Source organism: Dasypus novemcinctus, chromosome 18, assembly GCF_030445035.2.
Source record: "Dasypus novemcinctus isolate mDasNov1 chromosome 18, mDasNov1.1.hap2, whole genome shotgun sequence".
NCBI lineage: Eukaryota > Metazoa > Chordata > Mammalia > Cingulata > Dasypodidae > Dasypus > Dasypus novemcinctus.
In genome coordinates, this window is record NC_080690.1 from 64,260,701 (window position 1) to 64,288,594 (window position 27,894).

Consider the following 27,894-nt stretch of genomic DNA (forward strand, 5'->3'; position numbering starts at 1 on the left):
CAAAAAAACTTTAGCTAGACTGACAAGGAAAAAGAGAACTAAAATCAGAAACAAAAGGGAGGACATTACTATTGATCCCACAGAAACAGGACTATGAAAGAATAATACAAACAACTGTACACCAACAAGTTGACAACATAGACGAAATGGACAAATTCCTGGAAACACACAAATTACAAATTACCTATATGATTCAAGAAGAAATAGAAGATCTCAGTAACTAGTAAATGGATTGAACCAAAACCTCCCAACAAAGACTAGCCCTGGGCCAGATGGCTTTATAGGTAAAATTTTTCAAACATTCCAAGAAGAATAAACACCAATTCTGCTCAAACTATTCCAAAAAACTGAAGAGGAGGGAATACTTCCTAACTAATTCTATGAGGACAACATTACCCTAATATCAAAACCAGATGCAGACACAAGAAACTAAAATTATAGACCAATATCCTAATGAATATGGAGACAAAAATACTCAGCAAAATACTAGCAAACAATCCAACAACACATTAAAATAATTATATACCACGAAATGGGATTGATCCCAAGTAGATGATTTAACATAAGAAAATAAATTAATATACTACACCACGTTAGCATAACAAAGAATCCCTACATGATCATTTCAATTGACAGAAAAGGCACTTGACAAAATCCAGCACCACTTTTGATTAAAAAAAAAAAAAGCCATTTAGAAAGCTAGCAATAAAGGAACCTTCCTCAACATGATAAAGGTCATATATGAAAAGTCCACTGCTAACATCATACTCAATGGTGAAAGACTGAAAGCTTTCCCTCTAAGATCAGGAATAAGACAAGGATGCCCACTATCACCACTGTTATTCAATATTGCACTAGAAATTCTAGCCAGAGCAATTGGAAAAGAAAATAAGTAAATAAAAGGCATCCAAACTGGAAAGGAAGAAATAAAACTTTCAACATTTGCAGATGACATGATCCTATATATAAAAAGTCCCCAAAAATCTACAACAAAGTCACTTGAGTGAATGAAAAGAATTCAGCAAAGTGTAAGTTTCAAGATCAACATGCAAAATCAGTAGTGGCAGGGAGTGGATATGGCTCAAGCAGTTGAACACCTACCTCCCACAAGGGAGGTCCTGGGTTCAGTTCCCAATGCCTCTTAAAGAAAAAACAAACAGACAATGAGCAGACAATGAGCAAAAAACAACAACAACAACCCACAACAAAATGAGTGTAAACAACAAGCAAAGGCAGCAAGCAAACAGATGAGGGAGCCATCTTGGCAGGTAGGGAATCAGTAATGTTTCTCTATACCAGTAATTAACAATCTGAAGAGGAAATCAGAAAAGAATCATTTACAGTAGCAACTAAAAGAATCAAATATTTAGGAACAAATTTAACCAAAGATGTAAAGACTTGTACTCAGAAAATCACAGAACACTATTAAGAGAAATCAAATGGAATCAATGGAAGGACATTCCATGTTCATAGACTGGAAGATGAAATATTGTTAGGATGTCAATTCTACAAAAATGATGTACAGATTCAACACAATCCCAATCAAAATTCCAGCAGCCTTCTTTGGAGAAATTAAAAAGGAAAGCAAATTTATATTGATGGAAAAGGGGCCCTGAGTAGGCAAAACCATCTTGAAAAAGAAGAGCAAAGTTGGATGACTCATATTTCCTGAATTTAAAACTTATTACAAAGCACAGTAATCAAAACAGCATGATACTAGCACAAGGATAGACATATAGACCAATGGAATTAAAATGAGCATTCTGAAATAAACCCTAACATCTATTGACAACCTTTGGCCAAATGCTAAGTCCATTCAATGGGGAAAGAACAGTCTCTTCAACAAATGGTGCTGAGAAAACTGGATATCCATATAGAAAAAAATGAATGTAGACCCCTACCACACACCATATGCAAAAATCAATGAAAAATGGACCAAAGACCTGAATATAAGAACCAAAACTATCAAACTCCTAGAAGAAAACACAGGGACTCATCTTCAGGAACCTGCATTAGGAAATTGTTTCTTGGACTTTATACTAAAAGCATGAGCAAAAAAATAAAAATTACATAAAGGGGACTTCACAAAAATTTATAACTTTCATGTAACAAAAGACTTCATCATTAAAGTAAAAAGACACTCTACAGAATGAGAAAATATTTGAAAACCTCATATTCAACAAGGGTTTGATATCTAGAATATGTAAAGAGATCCTACAACTCAACAAAAAACTAACCCAATTCAAAATGGGCCAAGGACTTGAATAGACATTTCTTCAAAATGATATACAAATGTCAAAAAGTACATAAAAACATGCTTGACCTCATTAGCCATTATGACATGCAAATCAAAACCAAAATGAAATACCATTTCATACTCTCTAGAATGGCTACTATTTTAAAAACAGAAAATAAGTGTTGGAGAGGATATGGAGAATTAGGAACACTCATTCATTGTAGGTGGTAATGTAAAATAGTCCAACCACTGTGGAATTTAGTGGTTCTACAGAAAGTTAAGTATAGAATTACTCTATGACTCAGCAATCCCACTTATAGGTATATACACAAAAGAACTGAAAACACAGACTAGAACAAATATTAGCACACCAATGTGCAAAGTAATATTATTCATAAGTGCCAAAAGATGGAAGTAACCCAAGTGTCCATCAACTGATGAATGAATAAACAAAATGTAGTATGTGTGTGTGTATATATACACACACACAATGGAATTTTATTCACCATAAAAAGGAATGAAGTTATGATACATATGACAATCTGGGGGAACCTTGAAGACATCATGTTGAGTGAAATAAGCAAGAAAGGAAAGAACAAATATTATATGCTCTCACTGGAATGAAATAACTATAACAAGAAAGTTAGACTTCTGGGAAGATGGCATCAGAATAGGTAGGTAGGGTTCAACTCTCACAAAAACATTAGAGGAAGGGCAAAAAGCTGTCTGAGGGACAAGCTTTGGGGCTCTGAAGACCAGGAGAGTTCTGCACACCACCCAGGAGGATGAGGGGCAGAGACAAGATGAAGAAGCAGAAATGAAAACCCTGAGTTTCTAACCTACATAGCCAGGAATGGCATCCATCCTTCAAGGCAAACAGCTTGATAAAACCTATGACACTGCAGCTGAGAGGGGAACAGGTGTCTTCCTCCCTGGGAAGAGGGAGGATGAGACAGAGGATGGAGAGTGGTTTCTCTTTAGTGAATTTAGCCATTGGAGCTTGCTTTGAATCTTGGCTCTGGCCAGACTAGAATCACAGGCAAATGGAGGTTGAAACAATCACCTCCGTGGAAAGAGTTGCCAACAAGTGCAATCTGCTGGCCGGCTGGGAAATTGCAAGGAGAAAAAAAGCTTTTAGGCATCTTTTGTCTCATTCCCCTTGATCTGGTCTGCACCCCCATTGGTGAGTTCTTGGCCCTATTTTGATAACTTAAGTTGGGCAATGTTGAAGACTTAGAATAATTTGAACCAAAAACCAAAGAAAAGCCATGAAATAAAACCACTAGGCAAGAGAGAGAAATTGACCATTAGAGAAAATTTACCAACACATTCAGATGTCTAGACATTAGCAAATAATTATAAGCCATACTAGGAAACAGGAAGATATGGCTCAAAGGAACAAACCAAAAATCCTGACAAGACACAGGATTTAAGATAACTAACCAATGATAATCACAAAAATCTCCTGAATCAATGCAAGGAGCTGAAAGAAAATATGACTAAAGAGATAAAGGATATTAAGAAGACATTGGGTGAACATAAAGAACAATTTGAAAGCCTGCAAAGACTTTTATAAGAATTGTCTCACACAACTGGAGGGATGGGCAAGTCCAAATTCTGTACAGCAGGCCACAAGCTGGGAACTCCAATGTAGGTTTTCAATGAATTCCCTAGAAGAAGCTGGCTGGCTAAAGTAGATGGAAATTCTTTTTTCTCTTTTCAAAGCCTTCAACTAATTGGATGAGACTGCTCTCATTGTTGAAGGCAAATTCCTCAGTTGATTATAAAGGTAATCAGTCATAGATGCAATCAATCTACTGATGACTGAAGTCCACGAAATATCCTCACAGTAACAATCAGGACAGCGCTTGCTTGACCAAACAACTGGACACCATAACCTGGCCAAGGTGACACATGAACTTAATCATCACACCTCCCTATAGTAGTTATCTAAAGTCCATGGTATTCCCACTTTGACGCCCTCAGAAATCCAGGGCCTGTGGTGTTCTTTGTCATCACCAGATACCAGAGGAAGCCACCAATAATGAAGAGATTTCATCAGTTAGAATATTTTCAGTTTTAAGTAAATTCTTTTGAGTTTTTAATAACAGAAAAATCCAACTCAAACTAGTTTAAACCAAAAAGAGGATTTTTTTTTTTTCACATAATTAAAGACCACAGGTAGGGCAGAATTGGGTCTGTTTCAAACAGGGGTTGTACTCTATTTTCATTGTGGTTCTTTCATCTCTGCCCTCCTGGGAGAATAAGGTTTTCAAGGTGGCTTCTTTCATAGTTTCAGTAGCTATAGCAACTGTAGTCATGTGCGCCTTTGTTTTTGTCCAATTTCCTTGGACTCTTTCTGAGTATGTTCATGTTAAGCTTGAAGTGTTAAGAGAGTCCACTTCTCACTCCCCAAAATAGACATGGCCTCTGACCTAGACTTCAAACCCCATTCAGGCATTTGAACCCTAGTCTTATACCTAGGTGCCCTTATGCACCGTTCATGTTCACTATGTTTGCGTGCCCTACCTATTTTGGGCCTCTGAGGATTTCACTTTTTTTTTTTAAAGATTTATTTTATTTATTTCTCTCTCCATCCCCCCCATTGTCTGTTCTCTGTGTCTATTTGCTATGTGTTCCTTTTTTTTTTTTTTAAGATTTATTTATTTATTTCTCTCCCCTTCCCCCCCAATCCTGGTTGTCTGTTCTCTGTGTCTATTTACTGCATTGTCTTTGCCCGCTTCTGTTGTTGTCAGCGGCATGGGAATCTGTTTCTTTTTTTGCGTCATCTTGTTGTGTCAGCACTCCGTGTGTGCGGCACCATTCTGGGCAGGCTGCACTTTCTTTCACGCTGTGTGGCTCTCCTTATGGGGCGCACTCCTTGTGCGTGGGGCTCCCCTACGCGGGGACACCCCTGCGTGGCAGGGCACTCCTTGCACGCATCAGCACTGTGCATGGGCCAGCTCCACACGGGTCAAAGAGGCCTGGGGTTTGAACAGGGGACCTCCCATGTGGTAGACGGACGCCCTAACCACTGGGCCAAGTCCGCCGCCCTGCTATGTGTTCTTCTGCATCTGCTTGCATTATCAGGCAACATTGGGAAACTACGTCTCTTTTTGTTGTGTCATCTTGCTGCGTCAACTCTGTGTGTGTGTGGTGCCACTCCTGGGCAGGCTGCACTTTTTTCATGCGGGGTGGCTCTCCTTGTGGGGCACACTCCTTGTGCGTGGGGCACCCCTGCATGGCACAGCACTCCTTGTGTGTGGCAGCACTGAGCGTGGGCCAGCTGACCACACAGGTCAGGAGGCCCTGGGTACTGAACCCTAGACCCTCCATATGGTAGGCAGATGCTCTATCAGTTGAGCCACATCTGCTTCCCTCTTTTTTTTTTTTTTAAGATTTATTTCTTTAATCCCCCTCCCCATTGTTTGCATTCATTGTCTGCTCTCTGTGTCTGTTCTTTGTGTGCTCTCTGTGTCTACTCGTCCTCTTTTTAAGGAGGCAATGGGAACTGAATCCAGGACTTCCCATGTAGGAGGGAGGCACCCAATCACTTAAACCACATCTGCTCCCTGCTTGTTGTGTCTCTGTACTATCTCCTCATGTGACATCTCATTGTGTCAGCTTGTGTTAGCTTGCCACACCAGCCCTTTGTGTCAGCTCACTGTCTTGCTCTTGTTCTTTAGGAGGCACTGGGAACCAAACCTGGGACCTCGCATGTGAGAGGCAGGCACCCAACTGTTTGAGCCACATCCACTCCCTGGATTTCACTTTCTTTGTTTGGAATATGGCTATGTATGTACTTTTATTGGTAATATTTTATTCGGAATATTTGTTTTTTAAATAGGAGAAAGAATATTATTTGAAAGTCCATTTTTAAAATTGGTTCTCAAAAAAATGATACTCCAGTATCTCCAGTTTATGTTATATACTCTTCTTTCTGTGATCTTCTAAAACTATTATTTTTGAACCTCTCTTTGTCCTTAACCATATAGAAGCTTAATATTTTAATCCAATATATAATTTCTAAACACAAATACTTGCATTTTTCCTGTAGCTATGATTTGCCATTCCAGTCATGCTTGAACCTAGTAGGCGAGTTTTTTCATAGTTTTTAAAGTAAAAAAAATTTTGTAGTTGTTTTCTCCCCCATATACCCCTTCCCCCTCTCTCATTTTCCCCTATTAATAACATTATTCATTAGCATGGTATGTTTGCTACAATTGATGAACAAATAATTAAGCACTGCTACTAACCATAACCTATAGATTACACTATGGTTTATACTTTGCACTACACAATTTTATAGGTTTTGACAAAATGTATAATGGCCTATATTAAAAATCGTTTTACTTTTCTAATTTTAAAAATACCTTAGACTTCCACATAGCTCAAGGTAATAGAGACTGCCTAAATTGGAATCTCTCTACACATCCTGCAAAAACCATACAAATCAAAATGTAGAACAAATAAACTACACAAATCTCAACTAGAAGGCATCAAAAACAAATTCAAAATACCTGTAAGTAGGAAATTGAGTATCAGGTTCAGCAAAGCTATTTCTTGAGTTTGATCTCAAACTTTTACATTTAGTGAAGGCAGTCCAGAAAAATTATGTGGAAGAGACACAAAGGGCCTTCATTTGATATAACAGCACTTCCAAAAGGAAAAAGACAGTCCTAATTATTAAAATAACGAGGGTCCTGGTAAATCAGAGCACTACTAAAGACAAGGAACTGAAATGTATGGCACTCAAAGTGGTATTCTCAGAAATTATCACGTTTAAAGGGGAAGATAAATTAAGGAAGATGCCCTTTTGGGGATTTGTGGTAAAGAGAAAAAGAAGAAAGAGAAAATTTAGAATCCTGCAATACCAAAGAAATTCTGAAATTTGAAGGACACATGACAACTCTGCTGAACACCCAAAATTAAAGCCACTTAATGCTATATTGTATTATAGGTATTAGTCAATGCAATTCAACAGATGAAATCAGCTAGACACATAAGAATTGGAAAAGAAGTAAACCTATCTCTATTTTCAGATGATATTATTGTATACCTGGAAAATTCTTAAGAATCAATAATCAAACTAAACATAATAAAAGAATCCAGTAAGGTAGGATATAAAAACGACATATAGAAATAAATAGACTTCATATTTGTAAATAGTGGCCAGTGGGAAGAAGATGGTGGCATTTACAGTAGCAATAAATTCTTAGGAATAAATTTAACTAAATTGGTGCAAAACTTCCATGAGAAATAAAGACTTGAGCCAAGCTTTTCCGCAGGTATACAGGCTTTGAGATGTTGGGTAATTTATAAACTTCTCTGAAATGTTTTGATTTTATCTCTAAAAGGGGAAACGTTTAAATGAGGAATGATAGCCTTTTCTTGAGGGCGCTACCGCCTCTTCAGTCCTCTCCAGTGACCAGTTGCTCTTCCTATCAATCGTCTGGTACCAGTGGGTCCGGAGTAGGGGCTGGTACCCTCCTTGCGCCTCATTCTTCTCTCCCCACCCCCACAACCATTCTGTCTCGCCCACTCTTCAAATCAAACTCCCAGTTTTAATTTTCATACCGTCAGATTATTCCAACCACAACTTTCCTCCTTTCAGTCATCCATCCAATAAATACTTGAAGACTGTATTTCCTGGCTCAGTGTTTCTCTTCTAGACATACTTCTGTCATAATTGGAGATATTTACGCTTCATGAAGACGTTTCTACGGAATATTTCCCGCTCGAGGATTCCAGGAAATATTCCCCAGACCCTGAGTTAGTAACCTATTTTACTAGCCAAGAAGACGGGACCGTGGCTTTCTTTCCTCGTAGGTATTGTGGGAAGTGTAGTCCGGGGGTTTCGGTGCCATTGCAGGCTCTTCCGGCCCAGGGGGCTAAAGTCTGGTCGCTTTTCTCCTATGGCATTATGGGAAGTGTAGTCTAAGAGCTCTGTGGGCTCACGGACCTTCCGCTCTAGTGCGCGAGCTTGCGACCACCCCTTCCCTCAAGGCGCTGTTATTTCCACGTCTCGAGATCCTTCCTACCTTCTCGGACCTGCGCTTGGAGCCCGTGACATCCGTGTCCGAGGTTGAGAGGAAAAGAAAACGACGGAGAGCGGAGGTTTGAGGGCCGGGGCCGGTGATTTGCGTTCCGTTTGGCGGAGCCTCTTGGCGTTCAGGGCGGTTTGCGTCTCCCTGGTTTGAAAACGTCCTTGGCCAGCGTGAGGGTCTAGGGGCCTCTCCGCCTCGCTGCGTTTCGCCCGCTCTGCCACTTTCTTGTATAATGTTGGGCGAGTTCACATCTATGAGTCTCCGTTTCCTTTTCTGTAAAATGGGAATGGTAGTCATATCTTCCTTATAGAATAATATTGAACATTAAACGAGGTAGTACAAATAAAAATCTTTAGAGAATGCCTGGTTCGTGCTGATGGTCTCCTGTCACCAAGAAGCGCCCATTTTCCTGAAAGTTGTCAGCCGGGTCAGAGTTCCAGCTGCAGGGTCCCTGGCCCTTCTTACTGATCTCTGCAGAAAGCTGGAGTGTCCTGGAACCGTTCTGCTCTCTTTTTTTTTTTTTAACTTAAAAAAAAAAAATTTATTGAAGCTTATCACTCACATACTCAAACATATACAAACAACAAGTGTACAATAATAGTTGTGAACCTGCAAAACAAATGTATACAGCATCATACAGGACTCTCATAACTCACCCTACCACCAATAACTTGCATTGTTGTTAAACCTTTTTAACTAATGATTAAGAGCATTGTCAAAATATTACTACTAAACAAAGTATTTTTCCCCCAACCCACCCTATTATTATTATCTTTTTATCTTTTATATATGAACATACATAAACAATTAAGGGTATAGTAAAAGTTGTGAACTTACAAAGCAAATATGCATGACATTATACAGGGGTCCCATACATCAGTCCTCCACTAACACCTTGCATTGTCATGAAACATTTGTTACAAGTTGTGAAAGAATATTGTCAAAATGTTACTACTAATCGTAATCCTTATCTTACATTTGATGTGTTTTTCCCCCAATCCACCCTATTATTATTTTTGAAATATATTTTTTATGACAGAAGTTGTAAACTTATGAAACAATCATGCACATGTGCAGAATTCCAAAACAACACCCCTCCATCAACACACCTCGATGTGGTGTGTCATTTGCTACAGATGAAATATCATCGTTTGATTGTTACCATGTCCATAGTGTACATTTGGCTCACATTTTCCATACTGCCTCAGTATCAACACAGTACATCTTTCACATAAATGCAAGAATATTATTACTACTAACCACAGCCCATAGGTCACTCCAGCTGTATTTTTCCCATGCTTCTCCACATTCCCAACACCCTGCAGTAGTGAAATACGTTTGTTCTAGCTAACAAAGGATGCTCTTGCATCTGTACCATCAACCACAATTCTCACCCATCTCTTGGTTTATTGTGCTATTCAGTTCCTAGATTATTCTCAACCATTCTGTCAGATGGCATTTACGTAACTAGACTACCATTTTCAGTCACATCCCCATTTATAAACTAGGTGTTACTGTTACCATCCACTCTATACATTTCCACACTTTTACAGTAAAGCTAATTAAAATGTCTATATACATTAAACTTCAGTAGTCCACTCAGTCCTCCTCTTATCTCCTTTAAGAATCTACCACTCACCACCAGTTCTTGAAGGTATTTTCCAATAATTTCTTCTAGAAGTTTTATGATTCTTGCTTTTTAGTTTTTTTATCCATTTTGAGTTAGTTTTTGGATAAGGTGTGAGATAGGGTTCCTCTTTCCTTCTTTCAGCTATGGATATCCAATTCTTTCAGCACCATTTGTTGAATGGATTGTTCTGCCCGAGCTGTGTGAATTTGACAGGCTAGTCAAAAATCACTTGACCATACCTGTGAGGGTCTGTTTCTGAACCATAAATTTGGTTCCATTGATCTATTGTGTCTGTCCTTAGGCCAGTACCATGCTGTTTTTACTACCGTAGGTAGGTATTATGATTTAAAGTCTGGAGATGAGGGTTTACTTTTCCTTTTTATGATGTTTCTGGTTATTCAGGACCCCTTATCCTTCCAAATAAATTTAATGATTGTGTTTTCAATTTTTTCTTTCATGCTGGTGGAATTTTTATCGGGATTGCATTAAATCTGTATATCAATTTTAGTAGAATTGACATCTTAATGATATTTAGTCTTCCAATCCATGAGCTTGGAATAGTCTTACAGTTTTTTAGGGCTTTTTTTAATTTGTTTCAACATTGAGTTGCAGTTTTCTGAATACAAGTGCTTTACATCATTGGTTAAGTTTATTCTTGACTATTTGAGTTTTATCTGTCATATTTTATTTTCACCACTCTTTTGACACTTTTAGTTACTTTTATTGATATAATCTTCGTTTCTAGACTCTCTTCCAGGCCCCTCTCTCCTGTATTTTCTTTTCTGGCTCTTGCACACCCATTAGTATTTCCTGAAAATCTGGTCTCTTGCTTAGAAATACTCTCAGTTTCTGTTTATCTGTGAATATTCTAATCTTGCCCTCATTTTTGAAAGACAGTCTTGCTGGATATAAGATTCTTGGCTGGAAGTTTTTCTCTTTTAGTATCTTAAATATATCAGACCACTGTCTTCTTGCCTCCATGGTTTCTGGTGAGAAATCAGCACTTAATCTTATTGGATATCCCTTGTATGTTATGCATTGTTTTTCTCTTGCTGCTCTCAGAATTCTCTCTTTGTCTTCGGCATTTGACATTCTGATGAGTATGTGTCTTGGAGTTGGTCTATTTGGATTTTTTCTCATGGGAGTATGTTGTGCTTCTTGGACAGGGACATCTATGTCCTTCAAAAGGTTGGGAATTTTTCTACCATTATTTCTTCAAATATTCCTTCTGCCCCTTTTCCCTTCTCTTTTCCTTCTGGGACACCCATGACACGTATGTTTGCACACCTTTTACTGTCATTTAGTTCCCTGAGACCTAGTTCAATTTTTTCCATTCTTCATCTGTTCTTTTGTATGTTCACTTGCAGAGACCATTTCTTTGTGCTTACCAATCCTTTCTTCTGCCTTCTCAAATCTGTTATTATATGATTCCAGTGTATTTTTAATTTCATTGATTGTACCCATAAGATCTGCTATTTTTCTGTGTATGCTTTCAAATTCTTCTTTGTGATCGTCCAGTGTCTTCTTAATTTCCTTAATCTCTTTAGCCATCTCACTGAATTTATTAAGGAGATTTGTTTGAACATCTATGATTACTTGTCTCAACTCCTTCATGTCTTCTGGAGGCTTATCTTGTGCCCTTAAATGCGCCATAGCTTGCTGTTTCTTGGTTTGGATTGTAATTTTTTTGTCAGTGTCTTCGCATCTGGCTTACTAGAGTATTTTTTACTGTGTGCAGTTTTTCTCTTTAGTTTAGGGCTTCCTGCCCTTTCTCCCTTGCTGGTTGCGCAGTAGGAGCCAAGCATGTAGTTGGTGTTGTAAGCTGTGGAGGCTCAAGCTGCCCTCATTGCTCCCAGGACCGATAAAGCTGCTTCCAACTTTCTCCTTTGCCAGGGGTAGGGACAGTCACAGTTGTGTGGAATAATCCAAGTGCGGGCTAGACTGTAGTTGCCCAGAGAGACTGATGAAACTTCACATCCTTTTTTCCCTTGACTGGGGTGGGGATGAAGCCGCAGGTGTGAGTAGCAATCTATGCAGTGCGGGTCCAAGATGACCACAGTTGCCCTGGTAGACATCTGATTTTCAGTTTATGCCAGCCAGTGTTACCTGCAGTTACCTGTATAGGCTGGTGCAGGGCTCCTCAGCCTCCTTCCTGCCAGAGGCAGGGCTGAAGCCTAGGCTAGGGCTGCAGGGTGATCTGGGTGAAAGAAACAGGTTCCTGGGGACACTGAGAGTTTCAGTCAGCCTGGCTTCCCCTCAGGCTGGGGTGGAGTCAAAATGGTGGCTACTGGCTTCTTTCTGACTTGGACTGGTTCACACCCCACCTGTTCCCGGATTATATTTTAGCCATCCGAGTCTACCAATCAGTAGCTGAAATCGGCAGCCAACTACCTCCTGCTCCCCTGTTTTTGAGAAATGGAACTTCCAATTCCAGCCACAGAATAGCTCCTGGGGTGGCTTATGCTGCCAGAGTAGGATAATCACCAGCCTTTGCAGCTTGGCCAGGAGTTTTCCGGAGAGGGTGGTGCAGGTCCCTGCAGCGTCTTCCCTGCTGGAGGTGGCACTAGGGCCTACGCTAGAGCTGCAATATGATCTGGATGGAAAGAAGCCGGTCCCCATCAGCACTGGTATTCTCAGTCTACCCTGCTTCCCCTCGTGCTAGGTGCAGAGTTAAGATGGTGGCTCCCAGCCTCTTTCTGACTTGGACAGGCTCAAACTTTAGCTTTCCTCAGGATTATACTGTAGCCCGCTGAATTTACTCATCAGTTGCTGAAGTTGGTGCCCAACAGTCTCTTCCTCCCCCATTTTTGGCAAGTGGAGCTTTTAATTCCAACGGTAGAACAGCTCCCGAGGTGGCTTGTACCTCTGGTGGAGGATCGGCATCAGCCTCCAGGGTGTGGAGCACTCTATTCACGAGTCTTCTCTGCAGATGGGCAGTCTCCTGCTTCCATTCTTTCAAGGATGTGGCAGGATGTTTTTCTGGCCTCCTGGAGCCCCCAAACAGGTGCTTCAGCTACTTCCAGAGAGCCCTGGGTGTTTACTAACTGCCCTGTAGCAGGAGCTGACTCTAGGAGCTCCTTACTCTGCCGCCATCTTGCTAGTTCTCTCTCTCTCTCTCTTTTTTTTTTTATGAAGGAGAAGGTGGCTTCCCATTGGTACCAGGGAGTGCCACTGTCATTTATCGGGGACTGCAACACAATTGTGTTTTTTACAGCCTCCTTTCCTTCCCCAGCTCTGACTATTCAAAATGAACTAGGTAGGAGGAGGGACTCCTTGGCTACTGGCAGCAGAGCCCCACATGAATAGAACTTGGCGTTCTTCTACAGGGATGTTCACATAAATCATTGACTGTGTGGGACATGGGTAGTGATAATAATTAAGCCCTATTATAAAACCTTAATCACTGTGGAAACTCAGAAAATATGGAGATATGCATAGGAAAAAATTGAATTACCCATGACTCCAAGATGTAGGATAACAACTCCTGAGCTTAAAATTTCTATTTAGCAATTCTTTGAATATACTTAAAAAAAAAATTATTTAAGTATATCACTCATACATGAACACACATAAACAATAAGTGTATCGTAATAGTTGTGAACTGAGAAAACAAACATGTAACATACAGGGCTCTAATACCTCACTTTACTACCAATGCTTTGCATTGTTGTTAAACATTTTTAACTAATGATTAAAGAGCATCCTCAAAATATTACTACAAACCAAAGTATTTTTCCCCCAACACACCGTATCGTTATTATTTTTATATCATTTATGCATGAACATATATAAACAATATATAGTAAAAGTTGTGAACTTACAAAGCAAACGTGCATAACATCATACAGGGGTACTATATATAATCCTCCACCAACACCTTGCATTGTCATGAGACATTTGTTACAAATTATGAAAGAATATTGTCAAAATCTTACTACTAATAATAGTCCTTATATTATATTTTGTGTATTTTCCCCCAACCCACCGTATTATTAGTTTTTAAATATATTTTTTTGAAGTTTTAAAATTTAATTGCCTTATCTTAAAAAGATACATAGATCACAAAAAATGTTATATTAAAAAATATAAGAGGTTCCCATATACCCCACACCCCACCCCACTCCTCCCACATCAACAACCTCTTTCATCTTTGTGGCACATTCATTGCATTTGGTGAATACATTTTGGAGCACTGCTGCACTGCATGGATTATAGTGTACACTGTAGTTTACACACTCCCCCAGTACATTCGGTGGGTTATGGCAGGATATATAATGTCCAGCATCTGTCCCTGCAATATCATTTAGGATAACTCCAAGTCCCAAAATTACTCCCACATCACATATCTTCTTCCCTCTCCCTGCTCTCAGCAACTACCGTGGCCACTGTCTCCACATCAGTGATATACAATTTCTTCAATTGCTAGAGTCACAATAGTTCTATAGTAGAATACCAGTAAGTCCACTCTAATCCATATTTTATTCCTCCATCCTGTGGACCCTGGGATGGTGATGTCCACTCCACCTCTAAATCAAGAGAGAGGCCTTAGATCCCACATGGTTGATGGATGCAATTCTCCTTCTTGTAGTTGTAGGCACTCTTGGTTCCCTAGTGTGGTGGCTGACCATCTTCACCTCCCTGTTAGCTGACCTGGGTAAATCCAGTGAACTGGAGAATAGGAGTTGCAACACTGCTGAGGCTCAGGGCCCAGCTAGCACATGGCCAGTCCAGAGTTTCAAGTCTCCTGAGTATATAACAACCCTAGTGTCAACCACACATTCAATAAAAGTGACGGAAGAGACATGTGTAGAAAGGTCACATCTGTGTCCAGTTCCATCACACTCAGGAGCACAAATTCCAAAGTAGGGCCCACTGACAAGGCATTGAACTCCAGAGCCATCTGCCATGACTGTATAACCTGTGTGTCTCCATAGCCCTCAGGAGCACCAGTACCTGGGGTTCTAGCTAATTTGACTGTCTCTTAGATGCTGCTGAGACAAGCGTAAGCACATGATCTCCTGACTCTGTTTTGAAGACTCTTAGCCATATAAACTCATTTGTCTTTACCAGTTCCCTATTTTATTCAAGTTCTTTTCTAGTTGCATCACCAGCTAGTGATTGGTAGTAATCCCTTGGTGCCAGGGAGGCTCATCCCCAGGAGTCATGTCCCACCCTGAGGGGAAGGCAATGCATTTACATGCTGTGTCTGGCTTAGAGAATGGCCACATTTGAACGACATGGAGGCTCTGAGGAGGTAACTCTTATGATAGAAGTTGTAAACTTACGTAACAGTCATGCATATGTGTAAAATTCCCAAACAACACCCCTTTAACAATGCACCACATCATGGTGGAACATTTTTACAGATTATGAGGTAATATCATCCGATTATTTTCAGGGCCATAGCATACATTTGGCACTGATTTTCCATACTCCTCCATTATCTACACAGTACATCTTTGGTATAGATGCAAGAATAGTATGTTACTGTTAACCACAGTCCATAGGTCACTCCAGTTGTATTTTCCCCATGCTTCTCCAATTCCCACTTCCATGCAATAGTGATGTACATTTGCTCTAGCTCACAAGGACACTCTTCCACCTGTACTATCAACCTCAAATCTCATCTACCTCTGGGTTTACTGTGCTTTTCAGTCCCTAGATTATTCTCCAGCATTCTGTCAATTGACATTTACATCCTTAGACTATCATTTTCAGACATCCTCATTTATAAACCAGTTGTTACTCACTATAATGTGTTACCATCAATTATGTACATTTCAGCATTTTTACAGTAAAGCTAGTTAAAACTTCTGCATACATTAAACATCAGTGGTCCATCTCAGTCCTCCTCTTACCTCCTTTAAGAATCCACCACCTACCACCAGGGCTTGAAGATATTTTCCTACATTTTCTTCTAGACACTTTATGGTTCTTGCTTTTATATTTAGGTTTTTTATTCATTTTGAGTTAACTTTTGTATAAGGTGTGATATAGGAGCCCTCTTTCCTTCTGGTTATGGGTATCTAGTTATTTCAGCACCATTTATTGAATGGACCGCTCTGCCCGAGCTGGGTGGGTTTGACAGGTTAGTCAAAAATCACTTGAACATACATGTGAGGGTCTTTTTATGAGCCATCAATTCAGTTCCATTGGTCAATATGTCTGTCTTTATGCCAGTACCAAGCTGTTTTTACCACTGTAGATAGGTAATACAATTTAAAGTCTAGAAATTAGAATCCTCCAACTTCACTCTTCTCTTTTAAGATGTTTCTGGGTGTTCAGGACCCCTTACACTTCCAAATAAATTTGATAATCACATTTTCCATTTTTTAAAAAATGCTGGTGATATTTGTATCAGGATTGCCTTGAATCTATATATCAATTTGAGTAGAATTGACATCTTAATGATATTTAGTTTTCTAATCCATGAGCATGGAATGGTCTTCCAATTATTTAGGCCTTTTTAAAATTTCTTTTAACAATGAGTTGTAGTTTTCTGAATACAAATGCTTTACATTGTTGGTTAAGTTTATTCCTGAATATTTTATCTGTCTTATTTTATTTTCACCACTCTTTTGATACTTTTAGTGACTTTTATTGGTAGAATCTTCATTTCTAGACTCTCATGCCTCTCTCTCCTGTCTTTTCAGGCTCTAGTGCACCCTTTATTATTTCCTGCAAAGCCAGTCTCTTGGGTACAAACTCTCTCAGTTTCTGTTTATCTGTGAATATTTGAAACTCACCCTCATAGTCAAAAGACAGAAGACAGTCTTGCCGGATATAAGATTCTTGGCTAGAAATTTTTCTCTTGCCGTACCTTAAGTATATCATATCATTGTTTTCTTGCCTCCATAGTTTCTGCACTTAATTTTATTGGGTATCCCTTACATGTTATGCATTTGCTTTTCTCTTCCTGCTCCCAGAATTCTCTCTGTCTTTGACATTTGACATTCTAATTAGCATGTGTCTCAGAGTTTGTCTATTTGGATTTTTTTTGGATGGGAGTACATTGTGCTTCCTGGACATGGATGTCTATGTCCTTCAGTTGCATTGGGAAATTTCCTACCATTATTTCTTCAGATATTCCTTCTGCCCCTTTTCCCTTCTCTTCTCCTTCTGGGACATCCATGACATGTATGTTTGCATGTCTCTTGGTGTTGTTTAGTTCCCTGAGACCTTGTTCAATTTTTTCCATTCTTCATCTGTTCTTTTGTATGTTCACTTGCAGAGACCATTTCTTCACACTCACTAATCCTTTCTTCTGCCTTCTCATATCTGTTATTATATGATTCCAGTGTATTTTTAATTTCATCGATTGCACCTTTCATTCCCATAAGATCTGCTATTTTTCTGTGTATGCTTTCAAATTCTTCTTTGTGCTCATCTAGTGTCTTCTTAATTTCCTTAATCTTTTTAGCCATCTTATTGAATTTATTAAGGAGATTTGTTTGAACATCTAAGATTAGTTGTCTCAGCTCCTTTATGCCATCTGGAGGCTTATGTTGTTCCTTTAACTAGGCCATATCTTCCTGTTACTTGGTTTGGATTGTAATTTTTTGTTGGTGTCTTGGCATCTGACTTACTAAAGTATTTATTCTGGGTGAAGTTTTTCCCTTTAGTGTAGTACTTCCTGCCCTTTCTCCCTTGCTGGTTGTGTAGTAGGAGCCGAGGATGTAGTTGGTGCTGTAAGCTGTGGAAGCTCAAGCTCCCCTTATTGCCCCTAGGACCGATGAAGCTTCTCCCAACTCTCCTTTGCCAGGGGTAGGGACAGAGCCACACCTGTGCGGAATAATCCAAGTCGTGCAGGCCTAGCCTGTAGTTACCCAGAGAGGCTGATATTTCCTAGTTCCATCTTGCCTTCCACATTTATTGGTTATCATTTAACTGAAAAGGGGAACTTGTCCCAGTCCTTGATTTACATTCTAATGTAAATGTTCCATCCTTATGGCTCAGAATTTAGTTTTGTTCATTTAAATAAGATATAGATTATCAGTTTTTTATAAAAAAACATTTTTGATGCATATTTATATCTCTTATAATCCAATAATTGCAGGTGTAGAATTCAATGACTTTTAGTAACTTCACCTAGTAGAACAAACTATCACCATAAATCAGTTTTGAAACATTTTCATCCCTCCAATAAGATTCTTCTTGCCCATTTATTTATTTATTCTGGACATGTCATATAAATGGAATCATTCAGTAGCTGGTCTTCTGTGACTGGCTTGGTCTTCTTTCAATTAGCATGTTCTCATTGTTCATCCATGTGGTTACATGTCTGTATTCTCTTCCTTTTTATTGCTGAACAATATTCTATTATATGGGTATGTCTTTTCATTTACCAGTAGATAGACATTTAGGTTGTTTCCAGTTTGGGGCTATTAGGAATAACACTGCTGTGACAATTCCTGCCCAAGTCTTTGTGTGGACATATGTTTTCATTTCTCCTGGTCTATCCCTGGGAATAGAATTGCTGGGTTTAGTGGTTATGTCATGTTTAACTTCTGGGGAAATAGGAACTGATTTTCAGAGTAGCTGCATCAAACTATGTTTATTTCCTAACAGAAGCTTGTGTTCTTAGTAGAAACTAAAAAGTAAAGTTTTTCTTATCTCCATGCATGTGGATAAAAGGGTGTTTTTAGTCCCTTCCTGCTTGAGAAGCTAAATTTACTTGTTTTAAAATCTTTTAGAAAACAGGTGTCCATGGCAATTTGAATAGTATTGCCAAGCTAACAAATTATTAAATAAGACAGTCAAGGAAAGTTATAGATTTTTCAGCAGCTATGAGTGACCTTCACATGATAAGGTAGTCAGAAGTCAGATATCTTACATTTCTTTGGTAGAAATCACATTTATAAGAACTGTTCTATACTAGAGAATATCATCTTCTCTTCTATACCAACACAGAAACGAGAAACCCTGACAGTGTTCTAAGATCTCAACTTGCAGCAATCCTGTAGTAGGGGCTATTATTCTCCTACTTCAACAAATGACAAAATTGAGGCAAGGAGATGTTATCAGTTTGCCCAAGATGAAACCACCAGTGAGTAGCCATGCTCAGGTTTGAACCCAAGCATAATGGCCCCAGAGGTGACTCTTATTCAGCACATTGTATTATTTCAATTTCCTTTGTACCCAGAGTCTGAATTGCTCCCTTGGGTACAAGGCAACACTGGTGATGGTGCCAATGTTTGTGCTTGGGCAGAAATCCAGCATCCAAGGCATGCTGTGCTCAGCAAGCCGTGTGCAACTGCAGCCACCCATTGAAGGGCTCCTTACAATAGTGTTTACAATAAGTGTTCATATAGGGAGAGACATCCCTGGCCATCCTTTGATGTCTTTTTTCTGCTTTCCCAGGTACTCTGCCAGGTACAGTTTTTCCTTCCCAAGACTGCATATCTCAGGACTCTGTACCTCCCAGAAATAGAAAGAAAAAATGACCATGTTCAAGGTAAGTAGGTCTTGCCTTTCTTGCTCAAGAAAGTGAAAAGACAGCCTACAGACTGAGAGAAAATTGATTATTGTTCTTCATAATCAATATAACAAAACATTATAAAAATAGATACCTTTTGTTAAGCTAGTGTATAGTGGTTCAGGGATACCTGTCCTCTCTTGAAAGATGAGTGAAGTAGAAAAAAATTGGGAAGAAAATATGCCATTATAAGATCTAAATTTTAAATATACTTATTTTTCAACATTTTAATTTTCTTTTGAAGTGTATTTTAAATGATCTGGTGGGAAGGTAAGAGGCACATAAAATTTAGCTCTTTGCAGGATTGGTTATAATGAGAACACTACCTAAAATTAAATGTGCATTATTTAAAATGTTAATATACATCAACAGTTCCCTGGAATTTGAAGTAGCCATTAAATGGGATGAAATAGGTAATGATAATAATAGCTAATGTTTATTAAGCACTTAGTCCATGCCAAGCACTTTTCCAAGTCCTATATATATGTTCTGTTTTTAATACTTGAAAGAACTGTATAATGCAAGAACCTGTATACAGAAAGGAAACTTGAGATATGTCGGGGAGCTTGTCCAAGGTCACATGGCTAGTCAGAGGCAGACCTTTGGGATATGTGTTGAGGCACCTTGGCTCCAGAGTATGACGTTGAATGCTGTGATTGGTGTTGGTTGTAAGATTGAAGTTACATGTGTTTGGTATGTGCCTTGGTAGTACACAAGACCAATACATACTTGTCCAAGACAAGATACCAAAAGTTTGTTAGTTAGGCAGCCATTGGAAAAAGTGATAGCATCCAAATTATTGTGTGGGAAAGGAGGAAGATAAGGGGTTATTTATGAGAAATCCACTGAGGACACCAAATAAAAGTACATCATTGTCGTATGTTGGTGAGGCTGAGGAAAACCCATTATGTCATTGGCATGATAGAAGAAAAGCTGGGAAATCTGCAAGTTGACTGGAGTCCTGCAGAATCTGGAACAACTTCCTATCCACCCTCCCTACCTTCTCAGTGCTGCCCTTCTTCCAGGGGGTGTTGGTTGTAAGATTGAAGTTACATGTGTTTGGTATTGTAGGGGGCCGTGACCTTCAAGGATGTGGCTGTGGTCTTCACCAAGGAGGAGATGGGTCTACTGGACTTTGCCCAGAGGAAGCTGTACTGGGATGTGATGGTGGAGAACTTCAGGAACCTAGTCTCAGTGGGTGAGGACAGGCACCCTCTGACTCTGAATGTGCTTATTCTAATTAGTTCATATTTATGAAATCATACAAATTTGTTCTACAATTATAGTGTACAGTTGTACCTAGTGTCGTCTCAGATCCTTTTTGTTTTGTTGGGGTCGGTAATAATGTCCTCCCTTTCATTTCCAATTTTAGTTACTTGTGTCCTCTCTCTTTTTTTCGTCAGCAGTTTAGCTAAAGATTTGTCAATTCATCTTTTAGTTTTGTTCATTCTCTTGTTTTTTCATTCTCTATTTCATTTATCTCTGCTCTAATCTTTGTTATTTCCTTCCTTCTGCTCGCTTTGGATTTAGTTTGCTCTTCTTTTTCCAGATCCTCTACTTGCAAGGCTAGGGCATGGATTTGAGATCTCTTTTTTAATATTAACGTTTAGAGTTATAAATTTCCCTCAGCACTGCCTTGCTGCATCCATTAGTTTTTATATATTGTGTTTCCTTTTTCATTCACCTCAAGATATTTCCTAATTTCCCTGTGATTTCTTCTTTGACCCATCATTTGAATATGTTGTTTAATTTCTACATATTTTTTTTATTTTCCAGCTCTCCCTCAACAGATTTCTAGCTTCATTCCATTGTGATTGGAGAAGACACACTGTATCATTTCAGTATTTTTTAGTTTATTGAGACTTGTTTTGAGACCTAATGTGGTCTATCCTGGATAGTAATCCATGTGCACTAGAGAAGAATGTATATTCTACTACTATTGGGTGGAGTGTTCTATATATGTCTGTTAGGTCTAACTGGTATATAGTATCATTCAAATCTTTTATTTCCTTATTGGTCTTCTGCCTAGATGTTCTATCCATTATTGAAAGTGATGTATTGAAATCTTCTACTGTTCATGTAGATGTATTTCTTCTTTGAAAGCCACCATTATTAGCTTTATATATTTTGAGGCTCTGCTGTTATATGCATATATATTTACAAACTGTTATGTATTCTTGTTGAATTGACTCTCTTAATGGTATATTAGTGACCTTCTTTATCCCTTGTAAAAGTTTTTAACCTAAGTCTTTTTTTTCCCTAGTATTAGACTAGCTACCCCGGCTCTCTTTTGATCACTATATGCGTAGTACACTTTTTCTATCTCTTCACTTTCCACCTACTGTGCTAATTTATGGTGAATCTCTTGTAAACAGCATATAGTTGGATCCTGCCTTTTTTTTTTAAATCCATTCTGCCAATCTCTGCCTTTTGACTGGAAGGTTTAATCTGTTCTCATTTAAAGTTACTACTGATAATGAGGACTTTCTTCCCCTTATTTTGCTATTTTGTTTTTATAAATCCTAAAACATTTTGTCCCTCAATTATTCATTAATGCATACTTTCATATTTATTTGATTTTTTTGTAGTGTACCATTTTGAGTCCCTTTATTTTATCTTTTCTTTGTGGTTACCATGGTACTTAAATTTAATATCCTAAATCTATAAAAATCCTATTTAATTTGATATCAGATTATCTTCAAATGCATATGCAAATGCTGCTCTTTCTGTCCCCATATCCTTTTGCTATACTTGTTTCAAATTATATCTTTATACATTGTTTGTCCAAAACCATAGATTTCTCACTACTCTTTAGGCATTTGCATTTTAGAACCTGTAGGAAGTAGAGTAGATTTACATTCCAAAAAATATAATACAATAGTAGTAGCATTTGTAATTACCCATATGATTACCTTTACAGGAAATTTTTATTTCTTTATGCCTCTTCAGCGCTTTTCCTTAAAGTTCCCATTGACTCACTTTTATTATCCATATAATTATATATATGTAATTAATTACCCGAGTCTACAGTGACTTTGTAATTAAATATAAATAGCCACAGATTAACTGTTTGTATCATAGTATCAATTATTTAAGTCTTTGATTTCAATGTTGTGCCTCACAAAGAAAATTTGATGTGGTTCTAAATCGTTTTTGTTTTTAGTGGGTAGGAGCCTACTGGACCACCTCTTGGTTTCTGTAGACATGTGCACTCGAGAATAATGTTGCACAATGGAAAAGAAAAAACTGAACCTTCCCTGGATTTATTAAAATCTAGTACACTGTCCTAAGTGTGAAATCTTGAAAATTCTGAACCAAGGTTCCACTTACTCACATTTTAAAATTCTCCGTCCTTACAGGAGAGAAGATCCAAAATGAGATGGAGACTGTTTTACAACCAGAAACAGTTGAAGAGCTCTCCTGCTGGCAGATCTGGCAAGAAATTGCAGGCTACTTAACCAAGTGTCAAGACTCCATGATAAGCAGTTCTCAGTTTCCCAAACGAGATCATCCATCCTATCAGGTTGGAACAGGACTATCTATAATTCACACAGGACAGAAACCTTACCAGTGTGACAAGTGTAAAAAAACCTTCAGTGATCTCTCCAGCTTTAACCTTCATCAGCAATTGCACTCAGGAGAGGAGTTTCATACATGTAGTGAGTGTGGCAAAAGCTTCCGTTATACCTCTGCCCTTATTATTCACCGCAGAATTCACCTGGGAGGGGACCACTGTCAATGTGATGAGTGTGGTAAGGAAGATAGTCAGAGCTCACATCTGCAAACTCATCAGGAAGTCCACAATGTAGAGAAACCACACAATTGCGAGGAATGTCGGAAAGCTTTCAGTCATAGATCAGCACTTAATCTTAATTGCAAAGTCTACACAGGAGAGAAACCTTATAATTGTGAGGAATGTGAAAGGACCTTCATTCACACTTCATATTTTTGGGAACATCAGAAAATCCACACTAGGGAGAATCCTTTCAAATGTAATACATGTGGTAAGAGTTTCCATTGCAGATCAGCACTTAATCGTCACTGCATGGTACATACACCAGAGAAATCATACAAATGTGAGAAGTGTGGGAAGGGCTTCATTTGGAGCTCAAGTTTTTGTATCCATCAGAAGGTCCATTCAGTAGAGACAAGCTGTAATTTTTCAGAAGGTGGAAAGGGCTTTAGTCATTCCCCTATTCTGAGCCATCAGAATCACCTCAGTGGAGAAAAATCATTCATGTATGAAGTCTACGGAAAATGCTTTGGTCAGAGTTCACACCTTCAGCACCATCAGGAAATCCCCACAGGAGAGAAGCCATACAAATGTGTTGAGTGTGGGGAGAGCTTTAGTACGGAAATCCATTATCAGGCTCATCTTGCAGTCCACACTGGAAAGAAACCCTATCAATGTAGCGAGTGTGGGAAGGAACTTAAAATCCACCAGAAGGCCCACAATGTAAAGAAAATGTATAAGTGTGAGGAGTGTAGGCAGGGCTTCAATCAAAGTTCCCGGCTTCAAGTTCACCAGGTGATCCCAACTGGTGAGAAACCATACAAATGTGAGAAATGTGGAAAAGGTTTCAGTCATAGATCACGATTTAATATTCATTACAAAGTCCATACAAAAGAGAGACGTTATAATTGCGAGGAATGTGGGCGAGCATTTCTTTATGCTTCGCAATTTCAGAAACACCATAGAATCCATACTGGTGAGAAACCATTCCAATGTGATGCATGTGGTAAGAACTTTCGTTGTAGATCACAACTTAATGATCATTGCAAAAGCCACACAGGAGAACAACCTTACAAATGTGAGGAATGTGGAAAGGGCTTCAACTTTCGCTCAAAATTTTATATCCATCAGAGAATCCACACAGGAGAGAAACCCTATAAATGTGAGGTGTGTGGGAAAGACTTCCGTCAGAGTTCATATCTTAAAATTCATCAGAAAGCCCACAATGTAGAGAAACCTTTTAAATGTGGGGAGTGTGGGCAAGGTTTCAATCAAAGTTCACGACTTCAGATTCACCAGCTGATCCATACTGGTGAGAAACGGTACAAATGTGAAGAGTGTGGGAAGGGCTTCAATCGTAGAGCAAATCTTAAAATTCATTATAGAATGCACACAGGAGAGAAACCCTATAATTGTGTGGAGTGTGGGAAGGTCTTCAGTCATGCCTCCTATCTTTTAGTTCATCAGAGAGTCCACAGTGGAGAAAAACCTTTTCAATGTGAAGAGTGTGGGAAGAGCTTTGGTCAAAATTCACAACTTAGAGCCCATCAAAGAGTCCATATTGGAGAAAAGCCATACCAATGTGAGGAGTGTGGGAAGGGCTTCAAGTGGAGCTTGACTCTTGACAGGCATCAGAAGGCCCACAGGGGAGAAAAACCATATAAGTGTAGGGAGTGTGGGAAGTGTTTCAGTCATCCCTCGAATCTTCTAGTTCATCATAGTATCCACACTGGAGAGAAACCTTTCAAATGTGATGTGTGTGGTAAAGGCTTCCATCAGTCTTCAGAACTTCAGTATCATCAGAGAATTCACACAGGAGAGAAACCTTACAAATGTGAAACATGTGGTAAGACCTTCAGGTTGAGTTCATATCTTGGAAAACATCGCAAAACCCATGCTGGTGATAAATTTTGTAAAAGTGATGAAAGTGGCAAGAATTTCATCAGACAGTCTTCACAGAAAAGAAGTTTTATTAAATGATTTATTTATTTTGTTGATGATAACTCAGTAGTCATCTGGATGAGGTTTCTTTTATCTACATGAGCCTATGCTACACGAACGGTACAAAAAAACTTAAAAAAATAAGTATTCATATTTAAGTATTTTACATTGATATTCATAAAGTGAGATTTTAAAAGGTGTTTTTAACTTTTACAACACAAACTCCCTTTCATCCCTCTCATTTCCCATGCTCCAGGTAACATTTAATTTCCTTCGTATCCCTGCTAACTTGTGATTTCTAATCATTTCTAAGTGATAATATTTTTGTCCTTATGTATCTTATTTAACTTTGCATAATGTTTTCAAAATTCTTTGTGTTGAAGCATGTCTTATAACTTCATTTTTTCTCACGGCTGAATAATATTTCATTGTTTGTATGTACCTCATTTTGTTTATCCATTCATTTGTTGATGGACACTTGTGTTGCTTTCAGCTATTGACTGTTGTTAAAAATGCTGCTATAAACATGTTTATGTCCCTGTTTTCACTCTCTTTAGATAGATACATAGAAGTGGGATTCCTCAGACATATGGTATTTCCATATTTATTTTTTGAGGAAATGGCATGTTGCTTTCCAAAGTAGCTGCACCCTTTTACATTCCTACCAACAATGCACTGGAATTCCCAACATTTGTTACTTTCCATTTCTTTTTAATATTTTAAAGATTTATTTTTTTTTATTTCTCCCTCCCCCGGCCCCCCCCCCCCGGTGTCTGCTCTCTGTCCGTTCACTGTGTGTTGTTCTGTGTCCGCTTACATTCTTGTCAGGCAGCACCAGGAATCTGTGTCTCTTTTTGTTGCAACATCTTGCTGCGTCAGCTCTCACATTTCCCTAGTGGCTAATGAAGTTGAGCATCTTTTCATGCATTTATTGACCATTTCTGTATCTTTCTGGAGAAATATCTAGTCAAGTCCTTTGCCTTTTTTTTCTTTCTTTTTTTTGAGGTACCAGGGCCAGGGATTGAACCCAGGATCTCGTAGGTGGGAAGCCAACACTCAACCACTGAGTCACATCAGTTCCCTTGAGTTGTTTTTTTCATTTGTTTTGCTTGTTGTTTGTTTTTGTTGTTGTTTAGGGGGCACTAGGAACCGAACCCGGGACCTCCCATATGGGAAGTAGGTGTTTAACTGCTTGTGCCACATCTGCTCCCCCTTTGCCCATTTTTTAATTGGGTTTTCTTTTTGTTACTGCATTGTGGTGCTGGGAGTCTCATGGGTACAGTGCCATACTTGCAGTTGGGCAGTGGCGCAGGCAGTGGTGGCACAGCACACAGCTCACTGCACCTTAACAGCAGTAGCAACCACAGAAGCGTCCTTGTGGTCACAGCCTCCACACTGGTACAGCCACGCTCACTCCCCCTGCTCTTCCTTTTTTCACACCATGGCCTATCAGCTGACTGTAGAACAGATTGCTGAATTCACGGAAACTTTCTCCCTGTTCAGTAAAGATGGTGATGGCACCATCACAACAAAGGAACTTGGCACTGCCATGAGGTCACTGGGTGAGAACCTAACTGAAGCCAAATTGCAGGATGATCAGCAAAGTGGATGTCGATGGTAACGGCACCATTGACTTCCCAGAATTTTTTTACCATGATGACTAGAAAAATGAAAGACAGTGAAGAAGGAATCCATAAGGTATTCCTAGTCTTTGACAAGGATGGTAATGATTACATCAGTGCAGCAGAGATGTTATATTATGACATACCTAGGAGAAAAACCGATAGATGAAATGATCGGAGAAGCAGGTTTTGATGGGGATGGACAAGTCAACTACAAAGAATTCATACAGATAATGACTGAAAAAATGAAGATCTGCTTTCATTTCCTTCCCCTGCCCCCCATAAAAATCAAATTGAATCTTTACTTTCCTCTTGCAAAACTAAGTTCATTTATTCATCCTGTTTCTGTATAGCAAAATAATGTCAAAAGTACCTTCTGACCACACATGCAAAAAATTCTGCATGTATTGGTTGGTGGTTCTGTCCCTTAAAGATCAAAGTACATGTCAGTTTTACAGTATAAGTATTTGTACTACCTTAATGATAAGGAAGCAGCTAGTGGACACCTTAAAACTCCATTTGCTAATGATTGGTACACTGTTTGGACTGGCCAGTTTTTCATGCATGAAGGCTGACAGTTGAGCACAGTCAGGCATTTATATGAAAAATGAAAAAAATTCAAAACCTATTCAAATGCATTCTATTCGGTTTGTTAGCATGAATTGTCATTGCTGGTTTACTGAAAACACTGATGGTGGTATTACCTCAGGATGATGTGCAGGATAAACTGTCACAGCATAGCTCCATTGGTAGGACAGTACTCTTGTACTTCCATGTGCTCAAACCTGTGGTAACAGTGATGCAGCCTGAGGGTATGCCTGCCTGTGTGGGGTTCATGTCTGCATTGTACTAGAGTGAAACAGGTCGGGCTGTCGCTGTTCACACACATTTTTAAAATAAATCTTTACCAAGGGAGCATCTGTAGACTCTTTAAAACCTCCTAAACCATGACTTGGGTGTTGGCAGAGTAAACTGTGGACTTGAGCACAACTGTCAACATTGCTGTTCAAGAAATTACAATTTCTATCCATTCCAAGTTGTAAATGCTAGTCTTTTTTTCCCAATAGACCATTAATTTTTTTAAAGAAGAATTTCTTTATATATTCTGGATATTAAAACTTTATTATCCAATATGTGGTTTGAACACATATTTTTGTCCCATTCTGTAAATTGTCTTTTTCTTGATAATTTCTTTGAAGGTACAGAAGTT

At 38.9% G+C, this 27,894-nt stretch overlaps 1 protein-coding gene across 2 annotated transcripts; it reads left to right on the forward strand.

Moving 5' to 3' along the window:
- The first annotated feature begins 5,922 nt into the window (after positions 1 to 5,922).
- LOC131274362 (zinc finger protein 234-like) lies at positions 5,923 to 27,815 on the forward strand. Of its 2 annotated transcripts, none has more exons than XM_071209297.1 (4): positions 5,923 to 6,031; positions 19,274 to 19,367; positions 20,460 to 20,586; positions 22,748 to 27,815. In XM_071209297.1, the coding sequence occupies exons 2-4, from the start codon at positions 19,353 to 19,355 to the stop codon at positions 25,099 to 25,101; spliced, it is 2,496 nt and encodes an 831-aa protein (XP_071065398.1). In that variant the 5' UTR covers positions 5,923 to 6,031; positions 19,274 to 19,352; the 3' UTR covers positions 25,102 to 27,815. The 2 variants fall into 2 exon arrangements, with proteins under 2 accessions (XP_071065398.1, XP_058136336.2); XM_058280353.2 differs by lacking the exon at positions 5,923 to 6,031 and adding an exon at positions 8,157 to 8,353.
- Positions 27,816 to 27,894: the final 79 nt, after the last annotated feature.

Bases quoted from the DNA above. Each gene is read 5' to 3' on its own strand.
- LOC131274362 (XM_071209297.1), top strand. The intron at 20,587-22,747 runs GTGAGGACAGGC...CCGTCCTTACAG, and splicing joins CAGGAACCTAGTCTCAGTGG to GAGAGAAGATCCAAAATGAG.